The sequence below is a fragment of the Eutrema salsugineum genome, unplaced genomic scaffold (assembly GCF_000478725.1).
Source record: "Eutrema salsugineum unplaced genomic scaffold, Eutsalg1_0 scaffold_11, whole genome shotgun sequence".
NCBI classification, from domain to species: domain Eukaryota; kingdom Viridiplantae; phylum Streptophyta; class Magnoliopsida; order Brassicales; family Brassicaceae; genus Eutrema; species Eutrema salsugineum.
This window is the reverse complement of record NW_006256901.1, coordinates 3,957,258-3,980,359: the sequence shown is the minus strand read 5'-3', so window position 1 is coordinate 3,980,359 and position 23,102 is coordinate 3,957,258. Positions and strand designations below refer to the sequence as shown.

The 23,102-nt window shown below is 36.2% G+C and overlaps 2 protein-coding genes across 2 annotated transcripts; one reads left to right on the top strand and one right to left on the bottom strand.

Moving 5' to 3' along the window:
• The first annotated feature begins 2,408 nt into the window (after window positions 1-2,408).
• LOC18025913 (coatomer subunit gamma) lies at window positions 2,409-7,734 on the top strand. Its single transcript, XM_006409403.2, has 18 exons — window positions 2,409-2,552; window positions 2,872-2,969; window positions 3,058-3,108; window positions 3,250-3,363; window positions 3,451-3,651; window positions 3,730-3,831; window positions 4,300-4,407; window positions 4,485-4,718; window positions 4,914-5,164; window positions 5,303-5,474; window positions 5,557-5,712; window positions 5,807-5,857; window positions 6,046-6,183; window positions 6,262-6,459; window positions 6,532-6,663; window positions 6,754-6,927; window positions 7,006-7,245; window positions 7,349-7,734. Exons 1-18 carry the CDS (start codon window positions 2,507-2,509, stop codon window positions 7,541-7,543), a joined length of 2,661 nt encoding a protein of 886 aa, XP_006409466.1. The 5' UTR covers window positions 2,409-2,506; the 3' UTR covers window positions 7,544-7,734.
• A 327-nt stretch (window positions 7,735-8,061) lies between these two features.
• Window positions 8,062-12,308, bottom strand: LOC18025912 (glucan endo-1,3-beta-glucosidase 7). Its single transcript, XM_006409402.2, has 5 exons — window positions 11,955-12,308; window positions 10,857-11,225; window positions 9,929-10,258; window positions 8,898-9,174; window positions 8,062-8,264 (listed from the first exon to the last, which is right to left on the bottom strand). Exons 1-5 carry the CDS (start codon window positions 12,306-12,308, stop codon window positions 8,062-8,064), a joined length of 1,533 nt encoding a protein of 510 aa, XP_006409465.2.
• Between the last annotated feature and the right edge of the window lie 10,794 nt (window positions 12,309-23,102).

The following is a 23,102-nucleotide window of genomic DNA, read 5'->3' as shown; positions in this document are numbered from 1 at the left end:
ATCCCAGAGGGAGTAAAGATCCCAGAAGGATCAAAGATTCTTGAAGCATCTAAAGAAATATGTTCGGTCAAATTACAGCGATCACTTTACGGATTAAAACAGTCCGGACGCATGTGGTATAATCGCTTGAGTGAATACTTGTTGAGTAAAGGATACATCAACAATGCGATATGCCCTTGCATGTTTATTAAGAATCCTCATCAGGATTTGTGATCATTGCTGTATATGTTGATAACCTGAACATAATTGGAACTCAAAAAAAGATTGATGATGCAAGACTCACATGAAAGAAGAGTTCGATATGAAAGATCTTGGAAAAACAAAATTTTGTCTAGGGCTCCAGATTGAGCATTTCCAAGACGGAATATTTGTGCATTAGTCAAATTACACCAAAAGGGTGTTAAAACGTTTTAAAATGGATAAAGCAACTCCTTTGAATACTCCAATGGTCAATAGATCACTTGATATTAACAAAGATCCATTTCGACCTTGTGAAGATAGCGAAAATGTATTAGGTCCTGAAGTACCTTATATGAGCGCTATCGGTGGGCTTATGTATCTTGCATATTGTACTCGACCAGATATAGCTTTTGCTACTAGTCTACTTACAAGATACAGCTCATCTCCTACGGGCAGACATTGAATGGGATAAAGCATATCTTTCGTTATCTCCAAAGTACGATTGATCTGGGTTTATCTTATCATAAAAACCCCAAAGTTGGTCTAGTTGGTTTTGCAGATGCAGGATATTTATCAGATCCGCATAAAGCTCGATCGCAAACTGGATATGTTTCTATAATTGGTGGAACTGTGATCTCGTGGCGTTCCCAAAAACAAACTTTGGTCACCACTTCTTCAAATTATGCGGAAATCATTGCTCTTCATGAAGCATGTAGAGAATGCATATGGCTCCGATCTATGCTTCAACATATACAAAGTGCAAGTGGAATAGTCATCGATACAGAACCAACAAAAATATTTGAAGACAATGTTGCATGTGTCGCTCAACTTAAAGAATGTTTTATCAAGAGTAACAGAACAAAATCATATTCCTCCAAAGTTTTTCTCTTACACTCAAGAACTCGAGAAGAATCAGGTTGTGGATATTCAATATGTTCGCTCAAGTGACAATGCATCAGATCTCTTTACAAATGCGCTTTCTACTACATCATTCAGAAAACATGTCCATAATATTGGAATGCGCCGACTGCGAGATATATGAAGAAAAGTTATATCTATCACTTGTAGGGGGAGATTACGTTACTGTACTTTTTTTCTTTGTCATGATTTTTATTCTAATATATTTTTCCATGATAAAGTTTTTAATGAGATAATCCGTAATAAATTATTAGTGATCCATAATTAAGAAGGAGTATTAGATAATAATTATCCAAGCAGGAGTAGGTAACAAAATTTGTTGTTCATTTACTCTACTTACCACATTTCCCTTTCTTTATATAAATATATGTTATACAACAATAATGAAAAATTGTAAAAAAAAAAAGAAATCAGTTTTGTACTCCTTCTCCCTCTCTCGTCTTTCTCTTCCCTTACTAAGACAAAGAATAATACAATGTATATACATATACAAATACAAATAATCTTACTTTATAATATATAAAAAAAAATTATAAAAAAGATCATTATTGTAGCAAAACTTTTTTTGCGTTTTGTCCCTACAACACTATTGAATTCTAAACTCAAATCTTATATAATTCATAATTATATTTTCAAAAAAAAAAACAAATAACTACAATATTTAAAATAACAATAACATATTTTACAGCTTATCAATCAAACTTTTATCAACATTTAAAGTATTAATTTACAATTAGTACATCTAAAATCTCTACATCTAAAAACCTACCGTTATTATCTACACCGACTTTTATGACCAATCGAGGTCAATGTTTAGTTTATATTCTATTATTTCTATTCTAGAAATCTGAAAATCCAAAAAACATAAACTGAAACAATTACAGAAAAAAGAAATTTGTGCCTCCACTATGGTCAATTATGAAAATTCATATTCGAATTTTGAAGTTGTGGAACCGTGCTGGAACTTACATCAATTCTTCAATTTTTAAATCTTCATATCCGAATTTTGAGGTTGTGGTTAAAATTTACATTGACCTAGACGACATTAGTCCAATCGTTAAAAGTGTGTTAATTCGGATTGTTAACATTAACTAAATCGTTCACAATTGCCAAGTCAACTGCTCTATAAAAAAATTAAATTAAATTTTTTCAAAGGTTTCCGAAAACGCTTACCAAGACCGTCAAATACCAGAGATATGACGTGGCGGAAGATCGGGCACTTTGTACTTGGGACTAAATCTGATGCGGATGCAGCGGATCGCAGCTCTCTCATCGTCTAAAATTTCCCTAAGTTTTTCTAACTCATTTTGGCCTTTCTTCTCAATATTCTTCCTTTTCGCGCATTTTAGTAAATCGAAAGCAAGAGATCTGAACAAACCACTTGAATCGAGATCTCAGAAGATCAGCTATGGCGCAACCACTCGTGAAGAAAGACGATGATCACGACGACGAGCGTATGTCTTTTCATTTCCCCTTTTTTGTTTCCACCAAATCTGGTTTTCAAAGTCTCATATCAGTTGTTAGCTTCTAGATCTGTGTGGTTTTATGCATCGTTCTTAATTGCAATTGATGCGTAGATCTACAGCCTTCGATTCTGATGGACTCTGAGGTTTTGGGAAATTACAGAGTGTTATTCAGATTTCACGAATTGATTACTGCGTTTTGTGAATTAGAATCATGGTGGAGAATGTGTTGTTGTTCCTCAGATTGTTATCATTCTGGATCCGATTCTATATGGTTACTTATTTTGGTTTGCTAATGTTTGTGGCTCAGTGGAGTATTCTCCATTCATGGGAATTGAGAAGGGAGCAGTGCTTCAGGAAGCTAGAGTCTTCAATGACCCTCAGCTTGATCCTAGAAGGTGCTCGCAGGTAAGTCTCCAAAAGCTTTTGTATTGTGTCTTTTTCTGCCTTTCTTTCTGTGGCATCTTACCAGATGTTTCCAAATAAAATTTGGTAGGTTATTACGAAACTTCTTTATCTGCTTAACCAAGGGGAGTCATTCACCAAGGTCAGTTTTTGTTATGGTTTCATGGATTCCAGTTTTGTTCATCTGAAACCGATATACATGCTTATGGAACAATTTATAGCGATATTGTTCCTCAATGCATTGTTATTACTGAAGTTATCATCTTCCATGCTTCTTGTGCAGGTTGAAGCAACAGAAGTTTTCTTTTCCGTTACAAAGCTTTTCCAATCTAAAGATACTGGTTTGAGGAGAATGGTGTACTTGATCATAAAGGAATTATCTCCATCAGCTGATGAGGTTCGCGGTCCATATATGGCTTAGAAGCGGTTTTCTACTCTTTACCGTTTGTATAACTTCTGATAAGTTGTTTGGCTGTCTCTATAGGTTATTATTGTAACAAGCTCCCTGATGAAAGACATGAACAGCAAGATTGATATGTATCGTGCAAATGCAATCCGTGTCCTATGCCGAATAATAGACGGATCCCTTCTTACACAAATTGAGCGTTACTTGAAACAAGCTATTGTGGATAAGAATCCTGTTGTTTCAAGTGCAGCTTTAGTCAGTGGCCTTCACTTGCTAAAGGTATCCTTTATACACCAAATATATTAGGCTGTTTCTTAGTTTAGCTTTAGACTGATTCACTTACATTGTTGTTTCCAGACAAACCCAGAAATTGTTAAAAGATGGAGCAACGAAGTTCAAGAAGCTGTCCAGTCCAGAGCAGCCCTTGTTCAGTTTCATGCCTTGGCTTTGCTGCATCAGGTACAATGCTTGATCTCGTATTACGAGAAAGTAATTTTTTTTCCTCTTTTCTGATCATGAGAATTTAGGTAAACGCTCATTGATAAGTAGCATGTATGACTAGAAATATAATTAAGCTTCTGTTGTTGCTTTGTAGTCATATACTTATATACAGTATGATCATTGCTGCAAACCTTTCAAGTGTTTATGTGGACACGTGTGCTTCATTTCCTAGCTACTCTTTCATGAGACCATGCCACAGATGTTGATTCGAAAACCTGAGCTGCTTATCTACCTATATGGTTCAGTTATATTAGGTCCGATTGACTACATATCATGTAACTCTGCTGTGGGGTCTTGTAGATCGTATAAGCTTAGCTACAGTTACATCGATGTAGATGTTTTTCAAACTAGATGTCTGCCTTCTTTACTATATGGTAATGAGAAGTGAGCTAACGAATGCTTACAATTATTAAATATTATGTCCAGATACGCCAAAATGACCGCTTGGCTGTTAGCAAGTTGGTTGGTACCTTGACCAGGGGAGCTGTCCGCTCTCCTTTGGCCCAGTGTCTCTTGATACGTTACACCAGTCAGGTTCGTCCTCTATAATCATGATAATGATATGTGGGTGAAATTTTTGGTTTGATCCAACTTTAGTTTTTACTATTTAGATAATCCGGGACATGGCCAACCACAGCCAGTCCGGGGAACGTCCGTTCTATGACTTTCTGGAGAGTTGTCTTCGCCACAAGGCAGAAATGGTGATCCTTGAGGCTGCCAGGGCTATCACTGAACTTGATGGTGTGACAAGCCGAGAATTAACTCCAGCAATTACTGTTCTCCAGCTATTCTTGAGTTCCCCTAAACCAGTGCTGAGATTTGCCGCTGTCCGGACTCTGAACCAGGTGTACACTTGTTTTCTTGGAAACATCTCATTTAAAAGTATTCACTTTATTCCTGGAAAACGCAGAAAGCCTGTTCCTGTGCTTTCCTAAAAAGCTTCGATATTGTCTTTAACTAGAGATACTGCACCAGTGACAGACAATGAAAAACTCTTCTCTTTATACACTGTATACTGAATGTTGGTCTGAAATACACAGGTTGCAATGACTCATCCCATGGCTGTCACCAACTGCAACATTGATATGGAGAGTTTAATTTCTGATCAAAATAGAAGTATTGCTACACTTGCTATCACCACACTCCTGAAAACAGGGAATGAATCTAGTGTGGAACGGTTGATGAAGCAGATAACTAATTTCATGTCAGATATCGCCGATGAGTTCAAAATTGTGGTCGTGGACGCCATAAGATCATTGTGTTTGAAATTTCCACTGAAGTATAGATCACTGTAAGTGAAATTTTAGGTTTTGTTATTGGTAGTTTTGGTCTGTAGAATTGCTATTTTTGCTGACGACTTCGCGATGTCAAGATTTTTATTGCATCATTGGGGCATTTGATAAATCTCCGTCACCCTTTTCATGTGTAGGATGAACTTCTTAAGCAACATTCTTAGGGAAGAAGGGGGATTCGAGTATAAAAGAGCAATTGTAGATTCTATTGTTACCATTATCAGAGATATTCCAGATGCAAAGGAAAATGGATTGCTCCATCTTTGCGAGTTCATTGAAGATTGTGAATTCACATACCTTTCAACACAGGTACTTTTTTGCCATCTAAAACCTGGGCTTGTAATTGGAGTTTACGTTTTCTTTGGTAACTAATTTTTTTTTTCTTGCATAGATTCTTCATTTCCTGGGAATTGAAGGGCCGAACACCTCAGATCCTAGCAAATATATCCGGTATATATATAACCGTGTGCACTTGGAGAATGCAACTGTACGAGCTGCTGCGGTTTGCACACTCGCAAAGTTTGGATTTATGGTTGAAGCTTTAAAGGTATACTAATCTCATTAAGCATTATTAATTTTTATTTCTTATTTATCATTCTTTTTTTATCACAAAGATAATTTGTTTAATGAATGTCTTGCAGCCCCGGATTACTGTCTTGTTGAAGCGTTGCATCTATGACAGCGATGACGAGGTATGTGCCTAGTCGTATTGTAAAGTTGCCTTGTAGTCATTTATTGCACTAGTAAATCTGTGGATATCTGTATGCCTCGTTGTGTACCGGTTGCATCAGTATGCATGGATTGCTCTATGTGCATGCACTTTTCTGCATTAGTATAACATTTTTTTTCCTGAGTTTCAACCTCTATTTTTTATCTTCAGGTTCGTGATAGAGCAACACTGTATTTGAGTATACTTGGTAACGATGGCCTTGTTGACACTGACAAAGATAGCAAAGAGTTTCTATTTGGTTCTCTGGAGGTACCTCTTGTCAACATGGAGACAAGTCTGAAAAACTACGTGAGCTTTCCATTTCTTTGTTTCGTCCCTTGGTCAACTCTTTGGAACGTCAGTTAGCTTATATCTTTGATTCTGCAGGAGCCTTCTGAAGAAGCTTTTGATGTTGACTCAGTGCCTAAAGAAGTCAAATCGCAGCCGCTTGCAGAGAAGAAAGCCAAGGGTAAAAAGCCTACTGGTCTCGGTGCTCCACCACCAGCACCTGTTTCTGGTTTTGATGCATATGAAAGACTTCTATCAGCCATCCCAGAGTTTGCTACCTTTGGCAAACTTTTCAAGGTTTGTACAAAACTTTCTGCACATCGCTTCTCTTATTCACTCATCCTGATTGGTTAAACATGTTCTTCTCAGTCTTCTTCACCTGTGGAGCTAACTGAAGCAGAAACAGAATACTCAGTCAATGTCGTAAAGCATATCTTCGAGAGTCACATTGTCTTTCAGTATAACTGCACAAACACAGTACCACAGCAATTATTGGAGAGGGTAAATAACGAGCATGATGATATATTACTGTGTAGCCACTGAAAGCCTTTTCTCCTTGACAATTCTTTTTCCTCCTCCCTTGTTTTGTAGGTCAATGTCATTGTAGATGCTTCAGAAGCCGAGGAGTTCAGTGAATTATCTTCAAAGGAACTAAACTCACTCCCATACGATTCCCCTGGTCAAGCCTTTGTGGCGTTTGAGAAACCAGAAGGTGTCCCCGCCGTTGGAAAGTTCTCAAACACACTGACTTTCATTGTTAAGGAGGTACGCACATGCTTCGTACGTTTTCACTTTCACTCGCTTTTAGTTGACTGACTGAGAAATCACATGGATATGGAACAGGTTGACCAAAACACAGGTGAACCAGAGGACGATGGTGTGGAAGATGAGTACCAGCTCGAGGACCTCGAGGTTGTCTCTGCTGACTACATGGTGAAAGTCGGTGTCTCCAATTTCAGGAACGCATGGGAAAACATGGACCCAGAGAACGAGCTTGTAGATGAGTATGGGCTTGGCCAAAGGGACAGCTTAGCGGAAGCTGTAAAAGCTGTAACCGATATTCTTGGCATGCAGTCTTGCGAGGTTAGGGGCGTCTAATACGTTTCTTACTATCGAAGCTCTCACATTGTCGTTCTCAACTCTGATATGCAATTTGTTTTCTTTTTTTTTGGTGTTTTGGGTTTAGGGGACGGAGACGGTTGCGAGCAACGCAAGGTCACACACATGTTTACTATCAGGTCTGTACATAGGGAACGTGAAAGTGTTGGTGAGGGCACAATTTGGAATGGACAGTACAAAGGAAATTGTGATGAAACTGGCTGTTAGAGCAGAGGATCGATCGGTGAGCGATGCGATTCACACAATTGTTGCCTGCGGCTAAACTTAAAAAGTGTTCTTGGTAGAGAGAAAGTTTATGAGAGTTTATAACTGTTTTCCCTCAGATTCGCAGGGAAATTTTCCCCTTTGTCTTTTGGTTTTTGATGGTGCTTCTTATTGTCATGGTCTTAAACATTTTTTTTTGGTGGGGATTTGCTACTTTTTTACCATTTAGTATAAATATTCTTTTGAGCATTTGAGGAATTAACCACACAAAATCCTTCTACCAACTAAGAACACCCATAGAATTAAGAAGTCTATCAATCTTTACTATGTTACCTAATAAGTTTTCTCATGTTCAATCAGTGTCAAGTGTTCAGTTAAATTAAGTCATTTGATCCTTAAAAAGCAACCTCTCTAGGGTTTTCTTTCTATTGATAAAATCTTTTTTAAACAAAGAGCAATGATGAATGTTTAATCATAAATTATTTTATAATAATTGGAGAAAAACAAAATCATTAGATGAATTGAAAGAAGGAAAAAAATAGAGAAGTATGAACTAAGACTATTATAAGGCAACATCTACATAATTCGCAAGGAATGAAAATGAAAGAAAAACGAAAAAGAGATGATGAAGATAGGCAAAGACAGAAAAGATGAGCATTCTGAGCAATTCTGATCCATTGCTTTGTCTGAAGTCACATATTTATTCATCACTCCTTTTATGCTTCCATCTCCAACTTCTCCAACCTCTCCTGCTCTTGGGTAGACGCAATTGTTATAACCTAAAAACAAGAGAAGCAGGTACAGAAAAGAAATGAATATTGGTGTGTGATTAGAAGTAATGTAGGAGACTTTCTTATAGCCTTAAAGTTAATTTACATATTTAAGCTAATCAACTTTAGAAATTGGAGATGAGTCATCGAACTCTTAGTGTAGGCCAATAACATGAAAAAAGACAGTTAATATCAAACTAATCTATATCTAACTTCTACTTAAACACAAGTTTAAGTTTATTAGTTTATATTAAGAAAAATATATCAAGTAAAAATAAGAACCTAGCTAGATAAAAACTTATATGAACATGTTGGACAATATATGCTTGTTGATGCGGAGTAAGTCAACCTAACCCCTAATGAATGGTTAGGTTTGTCCTGAACTATTGGTATATGATTATTGGATTTATGGTTTTTCGATTCGTTCTTTGAGTAGATCACATGTAGCAGAAAGAATCAAGAATTGATCGAACTAATCAATGCATATTGATTAGAATTTATCACTTTCTTGATCCACAAGAAAGAAAACTATAGTCACAGCCTCTTAGTAAGATTTTATTCCATTTCCACCAAATGAAAACTTATGATACAAACTCATGATTTTATAACAATTAAAGATATATGAAGAAGAGAATAACTTACTCGGGTTATCGGAAGTGATCCTCGCGGTTTGAGAGAAATCGCAATCCGTCGGGTTTTCAGGAGATTTCTGGAAATTGAGATTCATGGCATAGGCTGCATGAGAGGCGATATTATTAGGCTCGAAACACGCACCTCCTGGCATTATCGGACGACAGTCAATGCCCTGTCCGCAAACCCAATCTAGACTTGCTTGCAATTGCTCTTCAGTCGCATCCTCCTTTGGGACACACCAACCCGTAGATGTTGTTTCTTTGCCCAATGGTGGAGACTGTGACGCCTACTACCATCACAAATAGCATTCTCATTAGATATGGTTAAGTAAATTGGGTCAGCCCAGATACTTCTGAGGTCTTAAACCAAATTTGTAAACGGTCATTTTTCTTTTAATTTTTTTCGTAATCTACTATATACTTCTTACATTCAATATAAATGCATATTTTGATAAACTCAACAAAATAGCACCAGGAAAAGAGCTTTTTTTTTTCCTAACAACATGCATTACGTCGGATTTGAATTCGGATGATGACATAGCGGTGGCACTAAGTTGTGAGAAAGAACAACCGTGAAAAGTGTAATGACAACTAAAAACTAGGAAAACTAGGGAAACAGAAAATAAGCAATATGCAAAATTAAAAAAAAGGAGAATGTTGATAATTACGTATGAGTGATTTAAACGAGAGACTGAAGCATATGAATGGCACTAAACTATCATTACTTCCCAAAACGTGGCCTCAATATATGAATGATTTGATCGTCGAAATAATAAATATATATGAATAATTTAAATATGGCATAAAGCATAATGTTTTGTCATTTAAGGTTGGGCATGGTATATATTGAGGTAAGATCGTATATTCTTTACAAAGTATTTCATGTTATTTAATTTATAGCTAATTCCTATTAGGATTGGGATACATACTTGTATATATATAAATACTTTGCTTGGTGAATTTATACAATCAACACTTTTTTACAATTCATTACAAATGCCTTGTTTTATAACCTTAGAAACTAAATCAATTATTGATTACCTGACTACTAGTAGTTTTAGTGAGGCCAATGTCGTAAGCCATGGAAAGATCAGGCTTAAAAAGCCCAAAAGATCGCTCAAAGGAAGGTCCAGGCTTGAGATTCTCGTCGAAGAGAGCGAAAGTGTATGTGTCCACGGATTTTCCGGGCATGAGCGGAGTGCCAACCATGGACCTTAAGTGAGCAATGAGGTTTCCATTGTAAGCCTTTGCGTTTTCAACACTTGGACCAACCTCGTTGATATCACCACTCGTTGGCCAACCTGTTTCAGCCACGACCACTTCCACTTTCTCGAATCCCATCGATTTCAAAGCTGAGTGAACCGCATCAACCTAAGCAAAATCCCATGTTTTATTGGATCAGTATAAGAAACAAATGCTTCTTTGATCTTATTATAGTGACATTATTTGAGTTCTTGTAAGTGGAAATGCAGAGAGACACCAAGATCCTTGCTACAAAATCTATTGCGAATATTAATGTTAGATCAAAATTGATAGATAATTGAATTTCCAACGTTCAACTACCGAGTTTTCACATGATTTACAATCATTATATAATTACAATAAAGAATTGTAGATCTCGGTGTAAGTTGTAACAATAGATCATATTAAATGAACCATTGAGAATGAATAAACAATGCTTTGCTGTTAAATTTGATTAAATTAATTAATAGTATTGTCCTTGACCAAAAAATAATACTTAATTAATAGTCCTATATATCATGAAGTTTCAGCTTGGTTGTGATTTGTAAGATTAGATATAAAACAGTCCACCAAATTCAAAACCAAAGACTTAGCTACTTTGAGCAGGATTAAGAAAATAATTATAGCAAACTCATGTTATAAACCTTTTCTATATGATATTATATCAAACTAATTAATATTCCTCATTAATTAATTTTCTAATGACTCTTAGCCTCTAATTAATTACCTGAGCATCGAACATGTTCATGTACTTGATTCCGGTATTGGAGTCGACCCGTCCAGGGTTAGGCTGGAAGAGACAAAACGACAGCGTTTCAGGTCTCGGGTCGCTAAGGTACGCAAAGAACGGGTACGGGTTAATGACAAAAGACGACCCGGTATCGCTAAGAAACTGTAGAATGCCCTTTAAACCGGCCTGATAACTGGGAGCAAACAAACCAGCCGATGGCGGTTCAGATTGACCCAACACCGTCATCGCATGAACCGTAGACACCTTGATTTTCCCGCCGAGCGAAACCGCCTCGAGGGCCTTATGGACATTTTGCATCGCCGGGAGAAGCTGGTTTACCAGATTCAGATCATTCGACAATAAAATCTGCATTAATTGCGAAGGTTTAAAGGGGGTATTGGGAGTTAAATTTATGAAGATTCTATTTGATTTTAAAAATCATGAGATCTATAAGAGTTTTGTTGGATTTATAAAATTTAGAGAGAGTTCTATGGATTTAAACAATTTATTAAGAATTTTTTAATATGACAGATTTTAAAAATTCAAGGGATATAGGTAGTATTTTTGAGAATCATGATTTATGAATTAAATTATAAAGAATCATTATGCCAATAATACTAGATTATAACAGAATCATAGAATCATTAAAATGCAGATTTTTTGAATAATAATAGATTTTGATTAGATTATAAAAATCATCATATCAATAACAACTGATTTTTATAATCTCTAAATGAATAACAGAGGAATCTATTAAGAATGTAAAAATCCACAAACCAATAATTATAGAATCTTAAACTCTAAAAATCTTTATAAATCAACTCTTCAATAACATCCCCAAAGATTTTCTCGAGAAGTTTGATAAAAAAAAAAAAAGATTTTCTCAAGAAAATAAAAGAAATTATTGTTTTTTAATAATCGGAGTCATCTTAGACCAAAAATGACATTTAAAGAAAGTTTTGTGTGTTTTCAATAACCGGAGTCATCTTAGACCAAAAATGACATTAAACCGGTCTGGACCTTTGGTCCCTAATCTTTCCGGTACACCGGAGTCAAGATTTTAGATATTCTTGAAGCTTAAGTTGTGGCATTGACCTCGTTGCCGACATTGATGAGGATGATTTTGGAGGCAGGATAAAAAGGGAGGACATTGACATCGATCCATTGAGAAGCGACGTTGACGTCGGAGGCGAGAGAAGGAAGATCGCCGTTGGCTACTCCGATGACGATTTCGACGCCGGTTCCGGCCAAAGATTTGATGATGGTGGGATCAGCGCCGTATAGCCTTACTTTTTGAATGGAGGTGGATTGGAGGAGTTTGGCCGTGTCAGATGGTGGCGGGAGGTTGTCGGCGAGCAAGCCGTAGTTTACTCCGATGTATGATTGTGCATTTCCCGACGAAACAGAGAAGAGAATGAGGAGGAGAAAGAAGAAGATGGAGAGAGCCATGGAAGCATAGGAATGTGGAAGAAATGACATAGCCAAACTCTTTATCATTTTATTTGAAAAATAACGGAGGATAAAATTGTCATATATTATCGTATGTTTTTTTTTTCTTTCAAAACATTATACATAGTTAATCAAAAAGGTATTCACTATATCACGTTATTTTACATTAAACTATAATATAAAAAGCACTAGTTATTAGAAATTGTGCCACCATGTCATTTAAAAAAAAAATTACTTGTGAAAAGATGTTCTACACCTAATTAGTTGTATTGCGTGAATAGCGAGAAGCTGGTTTTTACAGAATCCCAAAGCTCACATGTGCTGGTTTTACGACAACGCACGTGCTGACTTCTTTGCTTGGATCTCTATGTCTCTTAACGATATTATTAAAGGATATGTAACTGAATTTTTTAAGGTTTTTTATAATATTTGAATTCGTCAGAACTGACATGTGTATTTTCAAAAAATATTCAAAATCTTTGCTGCGATAGGATATAATACTATACTCTATTGATGGCCGTGGTAAAATATAGCAAACAAAATAATATTATGGGATTTACAAAGACTACTTGAAACAAGAGGCTTTTCATTAAAAGGGATATATATGGCTAACGAAAATGTTGCAGAAGATTTTTTTTTCCTAACGATGATCTTATAAATTTGAATGAGAATCCTACGAGGATAGCATTTATGTGTCTTTAAAAAATGAAGAAAGAGCTCCATGGAGATGTTACTCTCAAAAATGAAAATTTTGTGCGTATTTCATGATTTCTTATATATCTAGATGTCCCTTTATTTTCACTTCTAAGTTCTCACTTGTAAGAGTTTTATGCGAAAGCGTTTAAATCGAAAATATATGTTTGCCCAATTTAGCGATGAATATAATTCGATATGATCTGAAAACGGATGCAGAGATCGGGGAAGAGATCACAGATGGATATCAACCACTTATCACCGTTCAAATGCCCTTCCAATTGATCTCTCCAAGCTTTTCCTCTCTAAAACGTTTTCTCTCTCCTCTGTAATTTCTTTGTTTACCAACAGTCACAAACTGTTGTAAACCAACACAACATTCTCTCTGCAATGTCTCATATATATACATATTGAAGAGACACAATTTGAAGAGTCACAACTCTTCATATATGGAAGTTATAAGAACCAATTTCTCATAACTACTGGTTTAATCAAACCAGTTTGGTATGCTGCCAAATCATGGGCGCAAACCGACTATAAACCAATATCTCCCACTCGCACATGATAGGGAGCATAATAAGCATTGAAGAAGTATTAGAGACTAAGCTTGAGAATCGTAAATTGGAAATCATACGGCAAATGAACTGTGCGACCCTTGCGAATACACCTACACTTGGGAGCTAAAATATGCACCTGTTAGGGATACATACAAGCTACAACCCTAAAAAAAAATTTGAATTTCAGCATGTCTCGCTGTTCCCCAAACTCATTTGTCTTTTATATCAGCCATAACATATCTTATCCCTAAAACATATGTTGGACATTTTCTTACATCATGTGTTCACTATATACAAACTCCAATTGAGTGATATAGTGGCTGGCCAGCAAACACATATGTCAATATAAAAGCAAATAGTTTTCCCTTCCTTTCTCATGTCTATCGGATCTGAACTAACTGCTTTCCTAGCATGTTTCATAAGGCTAATTATTTCATCACCGTCGAAAAACATACTAAAGTAGCAAACATTAGCTCATCCCTTCAAAACATAGCCGAAGGTTCAAGGGTAACTTTGGAACCATAAATAGGTTAATAGGAACTCACATTGCAAGAGATAGGGATTATAAAAAAAAAATATCACTTGCTTCCTATATGGTCGTATTAGCACATGTGGTATGACTCACATGCTATAGCGATTACCTCTTCTTTTGAGTATTGTCCTTTTGGATAAACCAAGCACCACTATATGGATCAAGCTACTACCAGCTCGCTTTCTAGCGCCTGATTATGTACTTATCCAGCTATGCCAAGTATTTATGATTTTGGGACAATCATGATCGATATTTAAAAAAAAATATCTCATCTTAACTTCTTATTAAGGCGACATTGATAAGTTATATAAAGCAAGCTCCCACTAGCGCCAAACTCATCACGTCTCATCTTAGCCTTTCACAAAGAAATCTAAGGCGATTGTTCATGTGAGTGAACCAATCTCTAACTTGGGGACACTTCTCAAAATTTATATGTAAGTATGCAAACTAAAAGAGACCATTGTAAAATGTTTGAAATATTCTTAGATATGTATTAAAAATCAAACATAAATACAATGTCAAATAACTAAGCTCCATTAGTACATACATCAAACTCTACGCAAACCTAACGCTCGAACATGTGCAAGGAACACATCTCTAGGAATGGGCTTAGTAAATGGATCAGCGACCATCTTATGCGTAGATATGTACTTAAGGACCACTTCTTTCTTTGCCACAATGTCTCTAACGAAATTATTCTTAATTTCAATGTGTTTTGTCCTTCCATGATACTTGGGGTCCTTCATGTAAGCGATACAAGCTTGACTATCACAATGGATAGTCACAGGACACGAAGCCTCTCTTGTGACTTGTAAGCTCTCTAAGAACCTCCTTAGCCATACAGCCTCTTGAACTGATGCTGAACATGCAATGAACTCAGCTTCCATCGTGGATAATGCTGTACAAGACTGCTTTTTGCTACTCCAAGTAATAGCACCATCACTGAGTAAGAAATCATATCCTGAAGTTGACCTAGGCTCATCCAGATCGCCAGCCCAATCGGCATCTGTATAACCCGTCAAGCGTAAATCACTTCCTTGATAACACAAGGAATAGTCCATTGTCCCCTTCAAGTATCTGAGGATCCTCTTCACTGCCATCCAGTGTTTCTTCCCGGGATTTGATTGGTAACGACTTACCAAACCAACCGAATAACAAATATCCGGCCGGGTGCACATCATGGCATACATCAAACTACCTATAGCACTAGAGTATGGGACTCCTTCCATCTCTCTTTTCTCATCATCGGTCTTAGGGCACATATTACGGCTTAGGCCTTCACCTTTTGTGATTGGGGTTTCAATGGGATTACAGTCAAGCATCTTAAACCTTTCAAGGATTGTTCGAATGTAAGACTCTTGTGAAAGAGCCAGTAATTTCCTTGAACGGTCTCGGTGTATCTTAACACCAAGTATGTAATCAGCTTCTCCCATATCCTTCATCTCGAAATGAGATGATAACCATTGCTTAACGGTTATTAGAAACTCCATATCATTTCCAGCTAATAAGATGTCGTCAACATAAAGAGATAGAATTACAAAGGATTGTCCAGTACCCTTGACGTAGACACAATGGTCTTCACTAATCATCGTAAACTCATAAGATGTTATAGCTTGATGAAAACGAAGATGCCATTGCCTAGAAGATTGTTTTAGGCCATATATTGAACGTCTGAGCTTACAAACTTTGTGCTCCTGGCCTTTTACAACAAACCCAGCAGGTTGTTGCATGTAAATATCTTCTTCTAATTCCCCGTTAAGAAACGTAGTCTTAACGTCCATCTGATGTAATTCTAAGTCTAGTCCGGCAACTATAGCTAGAATAAGGCGAATTGAGGCAAACCTCACCACAGGTGAAAACGTTTCCTCATAATCTATACCCTCCTGTTGGGTATATCCTTTCGCTACTAGGCGAGCCTTGTACCTATCTATGGATCCATCCGCCTTACGTTTGATCTTGAAAACCCATTTGTTTCCGATTGCTCGACGTTCAGGCGGAAGATCAACCAAGTCCCAGACATGGTTAACTTTCATAGATTCTAATTCTTCTCCTATTGCACTATTCCATTCAACTGAGTTTGGGCAAGAGAGAGCTTCTTGAACTGATCTAGGCTCTTGATTATCATGTAGAGCAACCATAAAAGCTTCCCCTTCAATCTCAAAACAACATCTAGGAACTTTTCCACGGTTACTTCTACGTAGCTCAGACTCTTGTGCTTCCTCCATAGAGGAATCACCAACCAATGTCTCTCTCCCACTAAGTTGTGATAGTTCATGTGGAATTTCATCAACTTCCATGAATTGGTTAGTAGAAGGAACACTAGTTGTCTCTACTATCTCTTCGAGATGGAGTCCTTTATCAACCTCTCCCCTTCTAGGAAAATCATTTTCCAAGAACGTGACATCTCGTGATTCGATTTCTGTTACACTTCCATCTGATTGTTCCCCGATAAGGACATAACCTTTAGAATGCTCAGAGTATCTTATGAAGATACACTTCTTCCTCTAGGACCCAATTTTCCATGAGGATGAAAAATATCGCGAACAAATGCTGCAGACCCCAAGGTCTCAGATGCATTAGGTCGGGTTTTCTTTCCGTCCATAATTCATAAGGAGTAGTAGTAACAGATTTGGAGGACTCAAGGTTAAGTATATAGGCAGCAGTCAGTAATGCATCCCCCCAATATGAAATTGGAAGGTTAGCCTGCGCCATCATAGACCTAACCATTTCAAGAAGAGTTCGATTTCTTCTTTCCGCTACACCATTTTGCTGTGGTGTATAAGGGGTAGTCAATTGTCTGACTAGGGCTGGGCAATAAAACCGAAACCGAAATATTCAACCGAACCGAACCAAATTTTTTCGGTTCGGTTCGGGTTCGGTTGTCGCTAAAATCCGAATGGTTTTTAAAGCTGGTAATTTTCGGTTTTCGGTTCGGATCGGTTATTATACTGATAACCGAAATAAACCGAATTAATTAAAACCTAAAATTAAACCGAAATAAACCAAATAATCTCAAGCCCTAAATTATCCTAAGCCCACCGATACTTCATCTTCCCCTTTCTGCAACTTCAATCGACAAAATCTCTACTCTCAAACTGGAATCCCGAAACCGAGCTGGTCCTTTGCCTTCTGAGACGTCGAGAAATCGATCTCAGGTAAGTTTTAATTTAAGCTTTGTTTATGTGCTTTATGATGAGTTTGAATCGATTTTTTTTTGTTTTACACAAAGTCTGCATCAAATTCGAATTAATTTGGTTTGGTTTTTGCTCTTGACAATTTGTAGATGTTATGTGCTGAATCGATTTATGGTGATTTTGTTTGATAATTTGATTTATGTTTGTTTGATTTATGTGCTTTAGTGTTTGAGTCGATTTTGATTTATATGCTTTAGCTTGTTTGAATTATTTATCTGCTTTAGCTTGTTTGAATCGATTTTGTTTAGCTTGTTTGTGTTGAACTTATCAACGACAACTTCCAAAAGTTTGGTCTCAATTAAGATAATTACAAAGGTCTGGTCTCAATTAGATAGCATAATTTTGTAGTTTGTCGTTGTCTAATTTCTGTCTTTTGCTGGTTTTTGTTCTCTGTTCTTAATCCATCTTTGATTGTTTGAACTTGGGCTTGAAGTAGCCATTAACATCGATTCACAAATGTAATAATCTATTTTCCTTTTTTGTTGCTAAAATGATTCTCATTGTTTTTTTTATGTTTATAGGTATCAGATGCATTCTTTGAAGTTTGGAATTTGGAGTTTAGACTTGGTATGATTGGAAGTTGGAACTTTGTTTCTTTGTCTTATTATTTTCTGGATTGGAACTCAGCTTCTCTGTTTGGATTGTGATTGTCACTTATCTTTTATGTTTGTGTGGGATTGAAAGCTGAAACACATTTTGTTTTTGCAAAAATTTCGGATATATTGGATAATTTTCGGTTTTTTCGTTTTTTTTTTCGGTTGTTTCGGTTTTTTTGGTTGTTTCGGTTTTTTCGGTTTACAAAAAAACCAAACATCCATTACCACCAATTTTTTCGGATTATAATCGGTTGTATAATAACAATCCGAACCGATCTGAACCGATCCGAACCGAACCGAAATCATCAAAATAACCGAATGGATATTTAATAAGAGAACCGAACAACCGATTAACCGAAAATATCGGTTCGGTTCGGGTTCGGTTAACCGAACGCCCACCCCTACTGTCTGACAATACCCTTTTCATCACACAGTCTTTTGAACTGTTCAGATAGATATTCACGACCTCGATCCGTTCTTAAACATCGTCCTTTCCAACTGATTCTCGACCAAAATGATATATCGTCTAAAGCACTCTAGTGCTTCTGACTTATGTGAAATTAGGTACACATACCCGAATCGAGTGAAATCATCTATAAAAGTGATGAAATATGAAGCTCCATGCCTCGCCCTCACATTCATCGGACCACATATATCTGAATGAACTAATTGCAATGGAAATTCAGCTTTAGTCACTTTTCCAAATGGTTTTCTTATTGCTTTTCCAGCCAAACATGGTTCACATGTGTCAAGATCAATTCGGGCTAGTGAGCCTAGAAGACCTTCTCTAGCCAATCTATTCATTCGATTGACTCTAATGTGACCAAGTCTAGAATGCCACACATTCATTTCAACATTTTCAGAACTTGTGATATATGAAAAAAAATTATCAACATTACTTCTAGTAGTAACATTTGTAGTACAATCAAGTACAATAAAACCATCACAAGCGTAACCAGAACCAAAGAACACAGACCCTAGAGAAATATGCAAACACATGTCATGGAAGTTCAAACCAAATCCTAACTTAAGTAGAGCCAAAACAGAGACTAAGTCCCGACGGATTTCAGGAGCATACAAGACATCATGTAATATGAGAGTTTTTCCGCCACGCATGTGTAGCTGGCAAGTGCCGATACCCTGAACAGCAACTTTGGAGTTGTTTCCCACATACAACCATCTTGTACCTTTAGGCACCCGTCGGTACTCTACAAATGCTTCTCGACTTCTAGCTACGTGGTCTGTTGCTCCTGAGTCTACAATCCACGAAGGATGAGATTCTGTAAGCATTACACAACTAGAAACATAAGCATATTTGCAAGTAGAGTTTAAGGATAAACCTTCTTTGCCTCAGTGCATTCACGAGAAAAGTGACCCAATGAGCTACAGTTGTAGCACTTCATTTTGGTCTTATCCTTCTTGCCTCCACGCTTGCCACGCTTGGCATCTTTCTTTTGTCTCTTAAGTTCAGACTGGTAGGGTGCCTTGTGTCCCATGTTACCTTTCTTGCGTTTCAAACCTGAGTTTGAACTCGCAAAGTTGGCCTCGCTAAAGGATTTAGAAGCCTCTAAGCGTTCATCCTCTAACTCAAGATGATGTGATATATCTTCAAATGTTTTCTCATTTTCATTGTGCGTCATCTGAACCTTCATATGGTCCCAACTTTCAGGCAACGAGCGGAGAACCGCTTGGACTTGCTGTTCATTAGACATAATCTGACCAGCATTTTTGAGCTCTCTAATCATGTTTGACATGATTCTAAGATGCTGCCTCATTGATTGATTTGGGCGCTTCTTATAATCATTAAACTTTTGATTAAGTCTCCTAAGTTTGGTAGCCGATGTGGCACCAAACTTATCTTTCAAGGCCTCCCACATGCCTTTTGCAGTTTCGTACTCTTCAAACTCACACATGAGAACATCTTGCATACAACTCAACAACGTGATACGAGCAATGCTATTCTTTCTTTTCCAAACAACACATGCCTGCTGATCTTTCTCATGTTGAGCCGTAGTACCCTGCTCAGGCTCTTCCATGTGATGGAAAAGAGTCTCCTTAACCTCTTGCTCCTCGAGGACATACTGGACTTTCCGATACCAAATATCGTAATTGTCACCATCCAATTTGTCTCCTCGGTTGAGCTCAGCAATGATGTTCTTACAAGCAGACGACATACCTGCTTGAACATCTTAGAGACATTATTTTCTTTGCATACTCTTAACATATAACATATAACTTTGCCATGAACACAAACTAATAGAAAATAACTCAATTTTGATATGAAATCGAGAGTTCACTATGTTCCCAATCATCACCCATATCAAAACTTTGTTATAATAAATTCATTTGTTCCATGCAAAATTTTAAGTTCTAAACTAATCAGAACTCCCACTTGATCAAAGTATTTTATACATAAATTAACAAATAAAACATATATAAAAAAAATTGATCCAAAAAAAAAAATTCGAAACTTTCAACCCTTATATCTCCCTAACTACGTAACCAAATCATGCGTTCTATATATCAATCGAAAGATAATTTCAATATCTATGCACGGAAACTAAAATCACGTAATTCCGAATTATAGATAGAGAGATATGGACGAAACAATAGTTTCGGTTTTTCTCACTAATTTTCGAAATTCATTCAAACTATTGCGGTTCTCAAAGTGATATTTTCCAGAATCATTCAAGCCTATATGACGAACATATATGCAAAGTTTCAATCCATTTCATTATATATTCACGAATCCACCATTTTCAATCATTTAAGCATTAACCATTTTCTCCAATTCATAATGAACAAGTATGACTGACACATAACCGTTTTAATTCATGATTACTATGAACGTGTTCATTCCAGAACCGAATCCTAATGCTCTGATACCAATGTAAGAGTTTTATGCAGAAGCGTTTAAACCGAAAACATACCTTTGCCCGGTTTAGCGATGAATATGATTCGATATGATTTGAAAACGGATGCAGCGATCGGGGAAGAGATCACAGATGGATATCAACCACTTATCACCGTTCAAATGCCCTTCCAATTGATCTCTCCAAGCTATCTCTCTCTAAAACGTTTTCTCTCTCCTCTGTAATTTCTTTGTTTACCAACAGTCACAAACTGTTGTAAACCAACACAAAATTCTCTCTGCAATGTCTCATATATATACATATTGAAGAGACACAATTTGAAAAATTACAACTCTTCATATATGGAAGTTATAAGAACCAATTTCTCATAACTACTAGTTTAATCAAACCTTGGTATGCTGCCAAATCATGGGCGCAAACCGACCATAATCTAATACTGTAGGAAGTAATTTGGGTCCAACACTTACTTCTTCCCACAATTCATGTCATGTCCTCATAATTATATAGCATCGTATATAGAGTGGATATATTTCCTTGAGCGACGGTGAGATTATGCTCTTTCCAAGCCCAACAAATTGTAAAAATAATACTGTTGTCTAACCATGCTTCTTTACCGCTTCAATAGATATACTGGTTATTTTATCATTTATCTCACAGTTTTATTTTCTCAACATTATTTCCCAACTTACTGCCAAACAAGATTTCTACAAGATCAAGTAAATCGTGTTTGTCAATCTAAGTACTGCAGTAAGTGTTAAGAAATTAGACATGTTCCAAGAAAATGCGGTGGAAGTTCCTAAGGTAATGACCCATATTTCGAAATTAATTATTTTAAAAAGAAAATCATACAGTGACTCGTAAAAAAGGTATGGAATTTCATATATCATATTATGAAATATAAAATTAAAGGAATTGTGGTTGTGCGGAAAAAAAAGAAAAGCAATAATTAGTTTCTTTTTTCAAATAAGTTTGTTTGTTTGTGAAAGGTCGTCAAATATGTTAGGTTCAAACTACAAAATGAGTATGCAGCCATGGAAAATAGTGGGATTCAACAACAATTCACTCCTTTAATTGTTGGAATCCTCAGGGAATTATACAGTTCATATTACAGATTGGTTGAGTAGCTTTATCAAGGTTAGATAAGGATCTTATCTGATCCCTTTTCCATACGCAAAAAGTCTTCTAAGGAGTTATCCTTTTGTTTCTACACATGTTGGTGGTTCTAGTTTTCTACATTACACCACTCGTCTTGTAAGCATTTGATTTAAAACAAAAACAAAAAAGGCTGTAAGATTACAAGATTACTAGCTTAAAGACAATGAGAAAAATACTGATTAAAATATATTCTTCCTATAATTAAAATTAGCGGAAAAGATGTAAAGAAAACCCATTTTGTCGCGTGGGATATACCCCTAGTTATATAAATGGACAATTCATCCAATTATTGCACATCATGTGTAGTCTCACACGTAGAGAATTAATTGACATAGTTCACTAAAACAAACTGGGAAAATTCGATGTATATTTATTTATTACAAGGTGACTGATGGAATTAGTCAAGAATACAAAATAGTAGGGGGAATATTCTCCTACCGTCCTACGTACTTGACTGTGTTGAAGCTCTAATCAACTTATCAAATAGCTTCCTTCACCCAACTCATAGTTAGTTTACTTTCTTCATTGAGAGTATGGTTACTACTTACTTTGAGAGAATGGTTGGTATTACCTTGATATAATGGGGTTTTCGATGTTGGTTATATGGCACCCTAAGTTTTAATTATTGTACATATTTATTTCTGTATTAATGAAGATTTAGTTGACGACAAAAAATAGAGTCAAGAATAAATTAAAATAGTCAGGATTATATCAGTGTCATAATTATTTACCAAGGAAGCTACTTGGATCTTTCAAAAACAGTTTTTTATTTTTAGAAAAATGAATTTGAAAAATACATTTTTTATTTCTATTTCTATTTGACAAAAAAAAACCTATTTCTCTCTTGATGAAGAAATAGATGAATACACATACTTCTCTGAGCATGTAACAAATGAATACACATATCCATCGAAAAGATCCCTACCTAATAGTCATAAAATATTACATTCTTTCAACGCGTAATGTATGAATGGGAGTCTATGTCATATTATAGCATGGATTTTAAATATCATATTTAGGCCTTGAATGTTTGCAGATTTTAGAATAGATTTTGGTTTTTGTTTTTCAAAAATCTATTTTTTCATCCATTCAAGATTTTAGTAAAACTGATTCCCTATTTTTTAGGAAAACTAGTTTTTCAAATAACTACCATTTTGTAAACAAAAACTAAAGTCTACTCTTATATAGTTTTTA